Source organism: Helicoverpa armigera, chromosome 7, assembly GCF_030705265.1.
Source record: "Helicoverpa armigera isolate CAAS_96S chromosome 7, ASM3070526v1, whole genome shotgun sequence".
Lineage (NCBI taxonomy): Eukaryota > Metazoa > Arthropoda > Insecta > Lepidoptera > Noctuidae > Helicoverpa > Helicoverpa armigera.
In genome coordinates, this window is record NC_087126.1 from 1,719,613 (window position 1) to 1,737,695 (window position 18,083).

The window sequence follows — 18,083 nt, forward strand, 5'->3', positions numbered from 1 at the left end:
ATGTAGATCCATACCTACCTTATTCAGTAAAGCTCGATTGTGTAACCAGTAGCCATCGTCGTAATGAAACTATTTAACGTGGCTGTTCCCATGGGGCTCCGGTTACATCAGATCTTACAAGATAGCCGCACTTTACCCAATCATTGGCAAGTTATGACCCGCGGTAGGTAAGTAGCTACTTACTCGGTGGGATACCTAGCTACCTACAAGGTTCTCTTTATTTGACTTGACCAGAGAAGTGATGTTATAACTTATAATAAATGGTTCATATTAAAACAAGAATAACTACCACAGGGATGACGGAAAATTTTTTTTTGGAGATTATTGGAAGGTAAAGATATTAATTAGTTTTATTTTATTTATATAAATAATAATATATAATTATATAATTAAATATGATTAAGGATTCCTGTTTGAAGATTTTTTTTTGAGATATCAGAAATATTTTATTTAAATTAAGATATTGTTCTTTCATTTTCATTATAAAGATAAGACTGAGGTCCACCAGTCACCAAAAGAAAAAATACACGCAGAACTGCTACACCGTGTGAAAAAATACAAAAAATAAATAATCAAATCCGTTACTCGACTAAGTATTGGTCTATAATCTTAATTTGTTTACTGTGACCAAAGTGTTTTGTTCGAAAACCTACGGTTGCAATTATTAATTAATAAATAATTATTATCCGCATTACAACAATACCTAAAACAAAATAATCCTTTAATCCTTTGTTACAAATCAAAACATCAAACATGAAACCGTAACAAATGTGCAATTAAATCAATAAATCCTATTTCTAATAATGATCTAACCACACTACCGTGTACGTGAGCTTTTGCGTTTCAATTTACGGCCAGCGTCAGTGCTCGCCAGTGTTGCATTGCGTAATAATTATCACCGGTGAAAATACGATACTACGAACGCACCGTACCTACGTGCAGAAGGAACGTGTAAAACTGGACGGCGTGGACGGCCATTATTCAACATTTACCAACCAAACTGCGGATATGTCGTATCTTTACTGCGAAATATTAATTAGGCAAGCTTACTGTAGTACGATTAATTAATATCTATAATGCAGTTGCTAACGAGTGTGTATTGGAAATACATGGGAAAATTTTGTTTGTTAATTTAACATATGTATTTCGTTGTTGTTTTCGTTGTTAATTATTAAAGCATTGATTATGTGGGTGCAACTGCAAGATTTATTTATGCGCGGCATTACCTTCTGATTATAATGCAAATCATTATAGTATTTTGCCTTATTTAATTCGTATTAGAACTTTACGTTGAATGCCATTACGGGCTGTTTAATAGTGGCGAAGTATAGCTCAGGGTACTCCGGTATACAGCAGCTACTTTGGGTTTCGGATTGATGAGATTTTTTAATTAACATGGGTTATAACTTATAACTTATGAGTGTGGGCTTGAAGAGTATAACGATAAAGGCAGCAAACAGAACAGACTAAAACAAATAGACTAAACGGGATACAAGCTAAGTACGTGCATTGTATTGAACACTGCACACTCACAAAATCTTAGCGCGCAAATTTGCCACACACCATTTTGGTAGAAACTCGTCATAAAAATCAATCCGTTATGAAATTCGAAACTAAGAAAATATCCGTCGATATATGTACATAATATACCTACTTAGCTTTAAGCTATTACCCTAGCAATAACCTACATTTTCGGCCTTGTCAATCAGCTCACAGGTTTGGCCAGACAACTCACAAAAGCGAACCTAACAAAGCCATGAACGGTCAAAGCGCGGTAACTCAACTCTCGATAATATTGTGATATCCAATATAACATAAATGCTTTTAATGGCAGTAGCTTGGCTAAGGTAAATTTAGGAGCGTTCGTAATCGGACACCGGGCGACCTACGCACGGTGTTGCCAGAGCAGAAAACTTGACGCTTTAAACTGTTGCAGTCTTTGAGCATAGCGTATACCGATTGAAACTCTAACTTGTACAGGGAAATTGCTTTTGAAAGATATTTAGTAAAGCGTGTTGTAGGAACATGTTTTTCCTGGAAATATCGCAGCTTTTTCTTATGTGAGTAAGTAGGACTTCATGAGTATCTCGTTTCTTTATGAAACCGTAAGCTGCTCTGCCTTTAAAGACGGGGAGTTTTCTCTTGGCTTAAATACCTGCTTTAAAAAATCTTTCAGGTAGGTAATGTTTTAATTTTAATTAAATCCTACCGGGTTACATGGTGTTACGCTTCATTTTACGCAAGGTGTGATCGGAAGCGCAGGCGCCTATGTCGTCACTTTTTTTTTTAGTTTTTTTGTAGGATCCTTTACAAGGGACTCCCTCAAGCGAATTAAAAAAAGTGTTATTTGAAAGGTAGGGCGAATTAAGTAATTGTACCAAATAAATTACAATTGCAGAGGTGTACTCAAGGAAATAATGAAACCGATATACCTAAGTAAAATGTTTTTTTAAAGTGTGTACCTATAGGGGCAATATGTTGCTGCTTCATCGACTTATGAAAAACGACACCGCTTACATTTTTCCTCTTATCCCGATCAACCCTAAACGGGGAACAATACTCAGTTATTTTCGTATTAAGCCATTAATTCCTTGACCCAGTGACCGGGGTGACAAAAGAACTAATCAGACCCACGCACTCACTATCATGGTAGCTCAGACGCCATCGCACGTCATTCATTAGGGCGGAGCTTACTGGCGTCACAGAGTAACATTATACGGTGCTCAAATGTCATTGGCTGGTTTTTTTGTAATTTTTTTTTTTTTTATGACTGATTTATATCTTTTTCCTCTGGTTTTGCTTGTTGCTACGACGATTTTGTGTGTTTATTACAGTTAGATTTAGAAATTGTTGTCGAAAACTGATAAAAATGTTGTAGTCGCAAATTAAAATAAAAAACTTTTTTTTAATGGCGTTACGTATAAAATGTTGAGTACTGCTCTTAAAATTCCGAGATAATTTGCATTCAAAACAAATAAACGAATATTACTTTTAAACTTTTAAAGCTAAGAAATCTGATATTTATGCTCAAAATGAAAGCGCTGTTTTTAATAATGATAGGTATAAAGTTTCGATGCATATCGCGTATATGGTTTTTACACATAAAACGAAGCAGGAACTGTTACAAACTAATATATTTTGATAAAATAAAATTGTAACACGATCATTTGAAGCTTATTCGTAAAACTTTTTATAGATTTTCCCGGTAAGAGTCTTAAATTTAGTTTTGCGGTGAATTTATCAGATAGAAGTAATACACTACACTGTTGTTTATATTTATTTATTTATTTTTATTCAGGTAGGTATTCGTTATACCTATCATTTGAGTCATTAAATCAAAGAGCATTTGCTCTTACGGGTAAAAGTGAAGTTTCAGTATCAGTTTTCATACCCGAGGTACCTACCTAGGTATGCACGCAACATTTTTGTAAAACACGTCTTAGCAAACTTACACACGATAGTTATTTCTGTTACAATACACACAACGCCAAATAACACGCGCGATAAAGAAAAATAGAAAATGTAAACATAAAATCGAATAGCAATGTGTGTAGTCACCAAGAAATTCGAATCCCGACGTAAATAAATGTGTATCGTCGTTTGTCCGTGTCCAAACGTATCAGGGAAAATGAACTTGGATTAGTTTCAATGTCCAATGTTTATGTAAATATTACAGAATATCATTAATATCAATGTAGTAGAGTAAATTCTCTGTTTTATGTGTTTGGTGTATTTATTAATAGCAACAATTAGTATGAGAAATTATTTATCAGTGTTTTCAGGGTTACATTTCGCATGTAAAATATTCTTTTGGGGTCACGGCTACATATTACAGCCGCTTCAGCAATTCGATTTCGGAAATATTTAAAAAATCGTCCTAGCTTTTGACATTTCAAAAAATCCGTAAAAGGTATTTTTGAAATAAAACCCTGACTTGTGGCAATAGATTTACTGACTTCAATAATATGGTTGAAAGCCATCTAATATATAGCAGACTCTACAGGCTACAGCAATACAGAAGTAAATCTGTATTGCTTATCCGACAAAATCGCGTAAAAGGAGTGGATTTTACATTAAAACAAAAATAAAGAAACTTGAAGATTTAGCAAGTAGCAACAAAGAGGCCATAAAAGTTTACACCTTAAATAATAAAACAAAAAGTTATAATTAATGTTTTCGTAAATGACAGCTAAGCAGTTAGTCAGTAGCTGATTATGCGTGAAACCTGAGCATTCATAAATTGTGGGAAGACACTAATAACTTAATGTTATGTTTTATGGTGTATTGATTACGAAAAATATCAAAATACATTTGTGTTTTGTGAAGAATAGGCATACCTTCTTAAATACATTTGATAAGTAAAAAAACATGCCATATTAATTACAAAAAGGAAATTTAAGGAAACTGCCCAAAAGAAAGCAATGATAAAAATATTCCGCGACTACTTTTTAATAATCCAACATTTTTTTTACTTATTACTAAATTCTACAAAACATTTCTGTTCACATTCCGCAAGAAGTGGTTTCTTTTTACAGATTTTTTTTTGTAGTAAATTAGTTACAAAATAATTAAATAACAGCTTACAACTACAAATTGCAAAAAAAATACCCCAATCGCCAAACCGAGCCATTATCAAATGAACCAAATGAACCTACTGTATTCCGTACTCTGTGCAGGGTGAAGCCGAGACGGCACAGACTGCAAACATATCGAGTTCCAGCGACTAGTGAAGCTTATAATTTACCTAATGCCGTGTAAAACGATCGCGGTGCTAATGTACGTGGAAACAAATATGGACGTCACTACAGCGCATGGAAAACAACTATCATATTATTATCATTTAGAATTGTTAGGTATTTGTAGAATAATACGTGAAGAAAGAAAATTGGAAGTTGGGATTTATATCTTAAGGTTTTTGGACAAGTGGTCCGGAAAACAGTCATCGATTTTGAAGCAAAAAAAATATTTTTTATTTTATTTTAAAAAAATATTATCTGGCAGACTATCTTGTTGCTCTTCAATCCATTAATCATATTTGAAGCCCATAATAACCAGAAGTAAGTAGGCATCTAATCAGTACTTACAGCATCGTCTGCCTCATTAGTCATTACGAGATTTTTGCTCTCATTGCAAACAAATGATACCTCGGTATCAAATGAACAGGCTACACTGGGTAATTCTATCTAATTACGGCGGCTAGGATCTTGGATAAATAGATTCATGATGTTAAATACAGCCCATACCTTCTATTAGCGGAGGTACTTAAATCTTACATCTCTTTCCCAGTTCTATTATTTGTGAAGAAAAAAGAATAGTGTTCTATTGTGACCATCGTCCTAAATTAGTTACTCCTAGCTTCTCCAGAGTTGGCCGTTACTTTCATAAAACACGGCCCCTGACTTCCTACCTACAACCTTCATAAAGGTACCATAGATTTCAATGTAACACCTTATGACTATGTGACAGGTTTCATGTTGTGGGAGTCCCCGGCTAACGAAATACCGCTGATAAAGATCTGTCTCCAATTTAAAGTACGTAACACAAACTCTTTGTAGCTTTTTGGCTTACCTAAGCTACTAATATTGCTTGTATTGTAATTTCATTCATCTGAGGCTGCTTCTAGGACTATGCTTGCTTATATTTGAAGTCAACGGCCAACTTGCTGACAGTACCAACGTTTCAATCGAATTTTGTTCACAATAATAAGCCTTATTATGGCCAATGAAATGCCTAAATCTATCTATTTACATGGTTTCTTTGGGATCAATGTTGACTGTTCTATCATTTCTTCTTCGCTTGCCATTCTCACGAATAAAATAAATAACTTAGTCCCACCTTCAGCTACACTACAAAGTATAACTATAACAATAAATCTTAAGTTTCTAAAACAGTGTGACAAACACACGATTTGTAAGGATCACCGCTACATTCGCAGTAATATGATCCTCGTGTTCTTACACCGATAGGCCCCCACTACGGTTTCACACACTTGCTGTACACTTCAGCTTTGAACGGGAATAGAACGAGAACGAACGTCTAAAATTGGTCATCTAAGTATGCGTAAGCACTGAGCACAGCCCTTTAAATAGGATTAAGTATTTGAAGAATTTATTGGTGGTTGGTGTCAAAATTGAGAAGCTGGAACACATTTTTGTTGAATATTACATGTTTCTTTGATCTGAGATTTCATGCTACTTAAGCAGATAACTTTAGGACGGATTTGGGACTGAGGCAAATCTTTGTGCAGGTCCTCTGTTCTTCTCAAAATATACAACATAGTGTTTCCCATGCGACCGCCTTGTGTTACGTGTCATTCGATGTAAACATTCCCCAGGCCTCACCCGACAACAATGAAACCAGTCGTAAATGAGTTTCAATTTCAAAACGTCGCTGAATTTCCCAAGACGTAATTTTTCATTAAACACTCCCGTGACGTTCTAACGTTACACGATTTATATTCCACACTCATTCGATACATCGTCAATCGTCTTACTCGCATGCACCGAATAGTTTCCCACAGCGGCTCAAAATAAAACCCTATCATCGAATAGAAAACACAAAGCGCGAACACGAACGCGCCCTGAACAAAAGCAGCGGCGTAATATTACGTCTCCGATATCCGTAGATCGATTATGTTTCACATGTTTCTCATTATAACGTCTGGGTACGAAACAAAGAGAGTATCGGGTTGCCGTGCAATGCTCTTCTGGCAACCGGAGAGTATGGCACCCGACTGTTTTGGTCATGCGAGAACGGAACGCCACACTTTCGGGGAAAACTCGTTTTAGCTGGCAACACCGAGCGTAGCTAGCGCGAGCCGCGCATTCTGAACGCTCCTTTGTAAAATAATGCTTCTGGATACAGACTTCTAATTGTGACATAATTTGTTTAATTACTTTTGGGAATAGTTTAGAATTTCTCACTTACTTGTAGTTTTCAATAATAAATAGCGTTTCATGTATCAGACATGAATGTCTCGTTTTCGCAATGATTTTTCTGTGTTTATTTGTTTGTATAAAAATAATAATATTTTTGACATACCTTATTATCGTTCAGCAACTAAAACAAAACAAAAAGATTGATGAATATACAACAACAACAAAAAAACATAAAAATAAATTGGCTTAATTAAGCACTAATAGGTACTTAATAAGTTCTTGTTTTTGATGATTTACATTTACTCTAATAACAAAATTCCTTAGTAGGAAATTTTCACTCTTAGGGTGACAATGCAACATGCAAAAAGCAAGGACATACTTACCTAAGGTAAGCGGTGTTGCCACTTACAAACAACACGAAGTACAATTATAAGCAGTAGGTATATTTAACAAACAGAAACATGCATTGATTTGTTATAAGATACGTTTTTTATAACATATATTGTTTACAAGGTTACCCTCGAGACTTGTAAACATGAAGATAAATATAGAAATATTTTCTTCGTTATAATATTTATCTTTTCTCGTATTTCATTTCATATGTCCATTATGATGCTAGTGATCACGGTATCGATTTAAGCCTGTGTAAGATAAAAAGTTATAGAAAACATGCATGGTTGTTTTCGCACAGCACAGTCAAAAAATGCATACGCAGTTGGCTATGGTTATACCTATCTTAGTACATTTGTATTGCGCCGCATGGGGTGAAATATCGCTTGAAATAGTGCATGACGTCTTGGGACCTATTTACAAAATTCGCAATTAGATATTTGAAGAAAAGCTGTTAATGGTTTCTTCTTTCCCGTTATCATAAAAGAGAAGGCATTATGCTAGCCGCTAACCCAATGCGAAATTAGCGACTTCAGTTTTTTAAGTCCAGTTTCTCTCAAGATGATTTTCTTTACTCTTGGTATGTAGCATGGAAGTCTGGTTCGAAACCTTGATGGGTATGGTTGGTGGAGATCTGGGTTCCAAAAGCCATAACAATATTAATGCTCGCCAAAAAGGCCACGGGTGAAAACATTCATGATCTTTCACGCTAGCGGATTTTCTGCTGATGCGCGACATCACCCTTAAGGGTCAATTCACACTGAAAGAGCAGCGGCCGGCAGCGGCCGTAAGAGCACGGAAAATGTAAGAGCGCGGCGCGATGCGGCGCCGCGCGGCGCCGCGCGGCCCGCCGCGCTCACGCTCAATCCCTTGCAATTACGGCCGCTGCCGGCCGCTGCCGGCCGCTGCTCTTTCAGTGTGAATTGACCCTAAGGCATCGCTCAATTCGTACCCGACGCGACGGTCTTTGCCGCGGGTACACTCACCATAACAAACAATTGGCCCTTTATTTATTTAACTGTCTTTGCCAAAGATGACGTTTAAAACCACGTTACGGAGTACTTGCTACTGAGAATATGTCGCGCGTAAAAAATCCGCTGATTATGAAGGTTGGAACTGAGTCATAATTTTCCAATATTAAATCACTAAATCAACGATATGTAGCCGGACAGAAAAAATCGCATATTTCGTTCTACATTTCATTTTTGCCTCCAAGTAACAAAACTATTGGTGTCAAACCGCTTAGTAACACCACATTGAGTTCATATCAAGAATTCAGTTCTGAGTAAAATGCTTTGACAGTCACAATTTATTTTAAAGTGAAAGTAAGCAATATTTAACTATGAAGAAAAAGCTGCTTGCTAGACAAAAAAAGTGCGGGCTTGGCCAAAATGTGATTGCGATTTATGTTTCTATTAGCCGGATCTGAACTATGTTTTTCATTATTCATCTTCCAAAAATGACCCTTGTGAACATACAAGTAGAAATGAGCCCTCGTAATAACGATATCGGCCCTTATGAGTTACTCAATGTTTTTAGATAAGTCCAAGTGTCAGTGCCCAGCCCCAATGGAAAGTGTTTCCAAATAGGCCTCAAAGCGTACCTAAAGCTATCAAATGAAACCACGAAGGCCTTATCACATGCATACGGTTTTCATACGGTCAAGCTGTCGTCGAATGAAAGTCATCGGTACAGTCGCCGTGCTATATGAAAGCTATCTATTTAGCTCATACATTGCTACTTCAGGCCCGGTAGTCGTGCCGTGGCCGTATGCATATGAAAAGAGCCTATCTAAGGGTTGGAAGCAAAAAGTACGTCAATAGATTTAGTTTTCATATTCCTGTGCCCAGAGTTGCCAGATGAAGCGAACATGTGTAATGACGTAAGCAACGAGCCTCAGAGCGCACGAATAATGTACGTTTATTATATCCGCGATGATTTCACTCATTACGACTCACTACTCAAGGGCGAGGTGTGCCCATTTGTTTCTGAATGTCTGTCTGTTTGTGGGCGTGGACTTTAAAAATAGAACTCTGAATAAAACCTTCTTTAAATGTTGGATGTTCCTTTGGTTACCTTAAATTTCTTTGCCTCCTGCACCTATTACTAAGTATACACGAACGTTGATCTAGTGGTCGCAAAGTGTGGCTGCTGTGCAAGAGCTAGGTAGTAGTCCAGAATATAATCTTTTTTGGCTCCCCCATGGGGCCAAGTAGGGCGTACCTACGTACTCGTGACTTAAGAAGTTTAAGAAAAAAGTTAAAAGCAGGTGCTTTAACCAGTAGGCTACTACCAGTAGACTGTAAGAGATAAAGATATGTACTATTACATATAAGACGTAGTATAAGACTGCAGGAGTGTGTGTGTCATCAATTCTTAGTACTTAAAGCGGCCTAAGGTACCTGACATCTCGAATTTGTAGTAAACTAAAATGCCATCAGTAAGTGAGCTTAGCATTTCGCACGGGTATCAAGCACAGACATAACTAGCTATTTTCTTTGTCACACAATATCTGAGGCGAGCTGAAACGGTGTATTTATGTTATGTTTATATTGTCACCCGATACGTTTGACGAATATCACACAGTTATTGAGAAATTATGCACACGATGCGCGATGGAACAAAGATTAGTGTTGTGTTAAATGGCAATAAATCGAACGCGGCGAATAAAACTTTTTTATTTGCTGCGAAAGTAGGGTGACCATTGTCAACTACTAGGACAAAACTGGAAGATTCGCTGTATTTTTTTTATAATTTCACACGCAAATAGAATTCGAAATATGGATTAAAGAAATTAATATTTACAAATAATAATTATTTATATTTGAAAAATATATTAACAAAAAATAACTAAAAAAATTATGTGTCGTGTACCTACTTATAACAAATCTTGCATGTCTACGTACGTACATACCTGTTTACAGCCTGGGTATTCTTATAGTCTATTAAAATATAGTTCTTTATATTATGCTATTAATAAGCAGTTGAGTAAGGTGAAAAGGGGTAGCTAATGAGCAGCAAGGATTCTTCACCCTTCAACACGTCAAGTGTGATTTGCACTTGGAACCACTGACTCAAGTTCTGAAGGATGTGAAATCATGACTTGCGAATTATTACTTGATCTTTATCTAATTAAAATATGTGTCATGTCAGTTCATTATACTGTACCGTCGGTATTTTAGTATTTTCCTGCGAATTTAGTAAATGGAATATTACAAGTAGGTACTAGATATTTCAGTCTAACATAATCTGCTAAACTTCAAAGTGTACGTGCGTGGGCGTGATTTTGGCTTCAAACTTAATTAGAATGTAATACATCCCCGTCAGGCAACGTCCACTATTGAACATAATATGCCTGCCTCATCGTTCGTTCAACAAGGGCTCTGGCAGACTGCATTAATCACTGCATATTACACGAACATATCGTGATACACGACCGGATTTAGGGTTTAGGATATTACATTGCTATATCAAGTATTGGAAATGATAATGATGGCTTCCGTTAGCCAGAGAATATGTATTATAATGTGTATTATGTAGTCGATAGATATATAATAATGATCGTTCTATATGTCCTAGAATCTAGTTCCTGCGTATTGCAACATTGCTGCCTAAAGCAAGAAATAGATAATATCTTGCTTATTCCTAGAAAAAATATCCAAGAAGCGAATGACTCATAAATATGTAGAGAATCCAAAAAAAAGTAAAAGGGGAATTCCGATCTTTAATTTCATATTTGGCAAAGGATTTCAACAAACATTCTTGACGGCCGAGAAAAAAAGCGGTCAGTCCTCGGTGTCTGATTACAAGATATTACTGCGATGCGATGGTATTAAGTGGCGGCGTTGGGTTTCATCTTACAATATGACAACATGGCCATCGTCACTGTATTTTTAAGTGGCCGAAAAAAATCTTAAACGTTCGGACGAATGTTTTTTTTTATGGTTAGTGTGGACTCAAGATATGATGAAAGTACTGGACGAAGATCTCCGATAGCTTTGTCTCCTTTTTGTTTTTTTTCAAAGGGGATAAGTTAACGCTTTATCTGACCGTCGGCACGTGATCATCGCCTGTAATGGATTTGTTTGTTAGTATTAAGCTAGGTATATGTATTTTTAAACTAGTACGAAAAGTATAGTTTCGCTGAGACATGGGTGAAACCGCAGCGAAACACCAAGGCGCCTGTAAATAATTATTCCTATGCTTGGGAACCCAACACAAAAAGTGGACAGGTATCATATCTGTATCGCATGGATATTTCTGTCATAACTTAAAACTTATCTCCACATTTACCTTCAACATTTAACTATGACGTCTTTCCTTTGTGAATAGCTGTCAAAATGAACCCTTTTATGTAGCCCTCATCCGATGTCTAGCCGCTATTAGTCGAAACTGACATCCAATACAACCGATAGCATACACACATCATAGATTGTAGATGTAAAAAGTAGTAAAGCCAGACGGTTCGTGTTTCACGAAAATTAACGTCAGCCTGACGGGCCGGGCCTGTGACGCAAAATGGAGTCAAATGACGCCAGGGCCGGTTTAGCTGAGACGAGCATTAATTATACGGGATCATGTTCAACAACTGCGCTTAGGGTTCCGCTCACGCACTGTTTTGTCCCGCAGAACTGGATTTACAGGATTTTCAATGCTGGGAAGTGCCTGATTGAATGTTTTCTTGTGTCTGTTTCTTTGTGAGTTAAATTCTGAACACTTGAAGAGACGAAGTTAAATATGTCAAGTTAGTTGAAAAGGTTTCTTATCAGAACTTGGATACACTGGTTTTAATGAAACTTAGAAGAGGATTATAACGATTTTGTAAGTGGCAATGAGCTGAAAGGTATGGCTATGTGCATTTAGGAGTATCCTTAAGTCGCTGGTGAAATCCCAAAAGTCTCACTTATGCGTCTGTTGAAGTTTGCATCAAAAGCTTTGTCCAATTGTTAAGAGTGTCCATTAATTAATCATAACTGAAATGAAGAAACTGAGATGAAACTGATAATTTTATTTTCGCATTATTCAAAAAAGTGTTATTGTTATTTTTCGCATAGCAGAGCGCCGAAGGCAGCGGAGGCACACAGCGTCTCATTTTACACTAAAATTAACGACGATACCGAGCGTCGGGTGTCGAGTCGAGAACTTACAATAATTAAAACGAGCGATTGAAACCTTCGCCGATGTTCTCAAATTATATAATTAAAAATATTTTAATTATACCTCATCGATATCATAATAATATTTCGTTTTAATTTTGTGAAACTTAATAGTTATTGAAAAATGTTTACGACCCTGCCGTGGAAAATATTTTGCTTTTCAGTTAACATTTTTGTACCGTTTTTAATGGCGCTTTGGAAAAATACGGGTATTTATTTCTTTTTTTTTACTTGCTATCGCGTTTCAAATTAGTCCTTCGGGTTAGAGGAAGAGGAAAAAAAACATGCTTAGATAAGTTAGAACTAGGATTAAGGTAAAGTATTTTTTAATTAACTTTAGTAAAAGAGAATTTTAGATTTTGTGGCAAATGTGTGCTTAGCAAAACCTCCTCATTTTGTTTTTTTTTTGTGAGTAACATTGTCACACGACAATACACCAAAAACCAACAACTTTTTCCCACAAACCATAAAACCCGTTTACTCCAAACTATGACGGTGTCAAAAAACACTAGAGCATTTAAAGAATGTGCAATGTGAACGTCACTAATGTACAGTAGTGTCCGGTCAAGTAGCAATGTGAGGAGCGACTGTAAGCCGACACTGGACTAAAAGCGACCCGTCCGAATTTACTAGACACATCATTCAACAGTATTCAGTTACATATTTCTATGTAAAGGGTGTTGAATTGTATCGGCATTTTGTTTAAAAAAAACTTGTTAGGTATTCGAAATATTCATGTCAAAAAACAATTGCTGTACTTATAAAAAAAAGAACTGTAATAAAAATATTCGAAACTCAACGTTCATTAATTTATTCATACTAAAAGATTATAATACGTACTTAAATTTTATCTCGTAAAACAAATAAATATTAAATGTTTTGAGAATTTCACATCGAATCCGACGAACTCAAATATCTGTGTAACTTAATATGGCGCAGTTTTTATGTGCGATGTTAAGTAAACATCTATAAGAGCGTTTTACATGCTTTATTTATACTACAAATGGTGATTTATTAGTTTTGACTCCGTAAAACTTGTAATGGGAGTCTCGTGAACTGTGATCATGGTCACCCTAAACTTGAAGTTTAGAAAGAAGGATTTATTTTTGTTCGACATTAAAAGAATTGAATAACGCCTCATAATAGTTATTACCAAGTCATGCATTAGTGTAGGTATGGGTACTTTCATAAAAATAAAAGGTTTTACATTAAATCAGGTCCTACACATAGCAATTTTAAGGTCATTTTAAATGCATCAGGTAAACACGGACTGCGTTTGCTAGTGTTGGCAATTATTATATTTCTATTTAAAAAAATAAAATAAAAACTTTTTCATAATTCGAACCACGAACTACTACGGCCACAGAATACATCACATATGATAAAACAGATAAGACCAACATTCAGAAATCCAAGCTCTGAGCTAGATTTATCGGACTTTACCCCTCCAAAGTTAGCTAGTGCCGTTGTTTTAAGGGACTTTGTACCTTACTCCTAGGAGTTAAGGTATGTGGTATGTGCTTGGGGTCTGGAGCTGATGGTGGACGAACACTTGATACGCGCACGCACGCCTCCCGTGCGAGGTGGTGTTTATTCACCCCCTTTTCACAAAGATTATAAATATCAAACAGATATGGTGTTACTTTGTTTGGGTAAACGATTACTTGCTCGTGTTGTTTTGTTGATTCTTTTCGAGAACTGTATTTATGTGTGTCCAAATGTTTATTAGTAAATTCATGTTTATCTTTCATATCAATCTCATTATCATAAATTCTTGCATAATAAATTGGTCGGGGATATATTTTTAGAGCACGGCTGATTACCACAAATATCCGCCCCAGAAAACATGCAAACGTGGCTTGTGATTCCAAAGGACCTCATACCCTACTGGTTAATTTAGGTATAGTCAGTCAGCTCATAGAACCTTATTTAATAACCGATTTCAAGCAGGTTTTCAATTGGTTAACCACTCAAAACTTCTTAACCCTTTTTTCAGTCTCCACTCATTGCCCAAACAAAAACGGAGATGCACTCTGCACCATACAAGTTCCACAGTTTAGCGTAGTTAAAGCGACTCTGCATAACCAAGATTTCTATATCAATCTCAAAAAAAAAACAGCTAGGTTCACCCAAGTCATTAGCAATTTAAAAACTGGCAATAATAGGTCAAACAACCACTTTAAAACCTCATTTCCAACCCACAAACCCCTCTGTCACGTCGGTATTCTATGAGAGATGTACACTGCGAGGCATCGCATTCGGTGTCGATTTCAGCGAGCTATCGCGTGTCGCCATCACACCCGTGTTGACTTTCCATGTTCAGCGTTACTTTATATTGTTGTAATTATTGTATTATCTTAGTTTACGTCATAGGTTTGCTCTTGTTTTTACTTGACAACACAGAAGGGTTATATGTAATTGCATTTTTTAAGGTAAATAATCTTCTTCTTTGTTTCGGTCTTACCTAATGGGGTGCCTAATATCGCCTTTGTACATTTAGTTCTTAGAAGAGTGATTAAATTGTAATGAGGGTGCTTAAATACTTCTACTGCTAGACAAAGGCCTCCCCCAAGGTTTGCCATAAGTTTTCAGTGGCTCGCAATCACTGGTTCCCGGCGAAATTAAGATCGTCCGTCCATCAAGGTTCCTATAAAAGCAATAATATAGTCTATGTGAAATCAAAATTAAAAGAGTAGCTCCTATGAAGTGCTTGGTCAATATTGTCGTCAACAGTTTAGTAAAGTAGCCAAAATTCTCGATTGTAAGAGGACTGTCCAGTTAGCAGATATACAAATCAAGAAAAGTTCCGTTATTGTTTTATTTTCAATCATACCTATGTATTCTTAAGTAAATAAATGTCTAACAAGAGAAAATTTTGAACAATCATCTCAACCTTCAAGAACGACACGAGTAAAATCATGCTGTGCATACATTTTAACTGTAACACAATACCCAAGTACCCAACGAGGTTTATAGGTGGCCTACAATCATCGTCTTTATACTACGGAGCTAATGCATCATCAAAAACACTTCCTTGACCGTGCCACGGCTGACCTCTCGGTCCAAACGACCACTACATCAAACGACACGTTACTACCACATGCGATACATAAATAAGATGCAACACATACTAGAACATTCAACTATCAACCTTATACACAAAGATATAAGGTGTCAAATAAAAAGTCTGTTACCCCCGACCTTGGCCCAATAAAGTGCGTACGCGCATTTGTTGCAAGTGCAATATTTATGATCTGATGTTTCGTAAGCGTTTTGCGGAAAAGATTCTAGGGCATCGTGTCATGACTGCGTGTCAGATTAAATTATTCATTTGTTTAATCTTCGTTTAGACATTGTTTTATTTTGAGGGCTCAATTACATTCGCTTGGGTGAAGATGTTATGATTCAAATCTGAGACAGAGGAGCTGTCATACCTGTCTTTGATACTTGTCAACAAGAGTAGGCATATATCAGTCATGAGGCGGCATCAATAGAAGCCAAGATTTTGCCACCTGGATATTTACATTGAACAATGTAACGGTTATCTACGGAGCACAGCTTAGATGTACGCCTACTCCTGATCAGATATACGTACCTACTTACGTTAGTTACCGAATCGTAAGTAACCAACTGGGTAAGTCAATCAGTAATTGCCATCTAGTTTTACTCTACCACATGACGGACTCTTAAATCCGACGGTTTTAAATAAAGGTTTGTTTGCCAAATTGCTACCAAGTAAATATGAGTTTTTGTAACTATTGCAAGTAATTAATATAGGAGGTATGGGATTAAAAGAAATAATATACTAATTTGATATTGAAATATTTATTCTATACTTTAAATGGTACTTGGAAGCAATACGTCCGTCTAACAAGATCCCGTGACGCAGTGTGTGTAGAGTTAAATAAACAGTAGATTGTTCAGATAGAACAAAGAACAATGTTATCGAAAGTTAGGGGTATTAGTTTTTGCTTTATATAATCCAACACGCCCCTCAAAATTAATCCCTAACTTTTAGTCATTCGTTAGTTTACTATACAGTATCTAGTCTACAATTCAACATTACAAAGTGAATACCAACTTATAAATACGACGTAACATATTATACTTCCAAGTAAGGTCTGGGACAACTGTACAATAATGGTCCAACATTTGCTGCACAGGATCAGGGAAACCCAGAAAACCTGATCAGACCATTTCATAATGAAATTGTACTTAAATTAAAACTTATTCTATACCCAATCCTTTTCTCAGTCTTATAAAAGACACGACTGGTAAAGGTTTTGTCAATAAGTCTGCCAACTGGTTACCTGTGGAAATATAATTTAATTTTATTACATTTTTCTCAACTTGTTCTCTAGAGAAATGATATTTTATATCTATGTGTTTGGACCTTTTATGACTTGTTGGATTATTAGCTATGCTAATACATCCGTTATTATCTTCATATAAAATAATGGGCTTATTAATTTTAAGTTTATGCTTTCTGCCAGAGACTTAAGCCATAATGCTTCTTTAACAGCTTCATATAAAGCCATATATTCGATTCAGTAGACGAGACCGCTACTGATGTTTGTCTCTTTGTACACCATGTAATTGTATTTTGATCAAATAATTTAAACACATATCCAGTAGTGCTTTTCCTATCATTACAATCGTGGCCACCCCAATCTGAGTCGACATATCCACTTAGGATGTTATTGTAATTATTTCTTGTATATGTTAACTTCAAATCAATTGTGCCTTTGATATATCTTAAAACTCGCTTTAAGCATAACCACAATTCTTTATTGTTCTTATTTGTGTACCGACTTAAAATATTTACGCATGTACTTAAGTCCGGACGCGTACAAAGCATAATGTACATTAAACAACCGATCAGGTGACGGCATGGTGCGTCACACTTCTTATCAGCGTTAAGAGCTTCATAGTTTAATTTAAGCTCCATCGGTGTGTTTATAGGATTGCAATCACTCATATTAAATTTATTCAAAACGGTTTTAATGTAAGCACTTTGGTCTAAAGTAATTTTATCATGGTGTCTCTCTATTTTAATGCCCAAAATAATTTGATATCGTGTAAGTCGGTCATTTCGAATTTAGTCATTAAATATGCTTTGAAATTATTCATTGTTTGCAAATCTGCACATGCTATAACTAAATCATCGACGTACAAGATTACGTAAATATTTTTAGAAATGTCTCCTTTACCTTTCATATATATACACCTATCTACTGGGGAGTTCTGAAAACCTATTTCTTTGAGACATTGTTCAAATGTTTCGTACCAACATCTAGCTGATTGTTTTAAGCCATAAAGAGCTTTGTTTAATTTGCATACGTAATTATCTTTACATTTTACACCTTCAGGAACTTTCATGTAGATTTCTTCCTTTAGTGTACCATTTAGAAATGCTGTTTTACATCCATATGATGAATCAGTAAATTATATTGATTTGCGTAGCTAATTAAGAATCTAAAGCTTGCTATTCTAGCAACTGGTGCAAATGTTTCATTATAATCACTAAGATATTCTTGACTGAAACCTCTAGCGACAAGACGTGCCTTATATCTTGAAGGTTGACCTGAAACGTCATTTTAATAGTGAATATCCATTTACAGTCTACAATATTTTTATTTAATGGTTTTGGTACTAATGT

At 35.9% G+C, this 18,083-nt stretch overlaps 1 protein-coding gene across 2 annotated transcripts in view; it reads right to left on the minus strand.

Annotated features, from left to right (window-relative positions):
• Positions 1 to 18,083, minus strand: part of LOC110376071 (sine oculis-binding protein homolog) — a 33,338-nt gene that overhangs the window by 9,161 nt on the left and 6,094 nt on the right. Inside the window, exon 2 of one of the 2 annotated variants that reach the window (XM_021334414.3) lies at positions 7,042 to 7,059. The exons of the other annotated variant lie outside the window; for it this stretch is intronic. Coding sequence (XP_021190089.3) covers positions 7,042 to 7,059 — 18 coding nt within the window. The remainder of the gene's footprint in view (positions 1 to 7,041; positions 7,060 to 18,083) is intronic. 2 annotated transcript variants of the gene reach the window in all.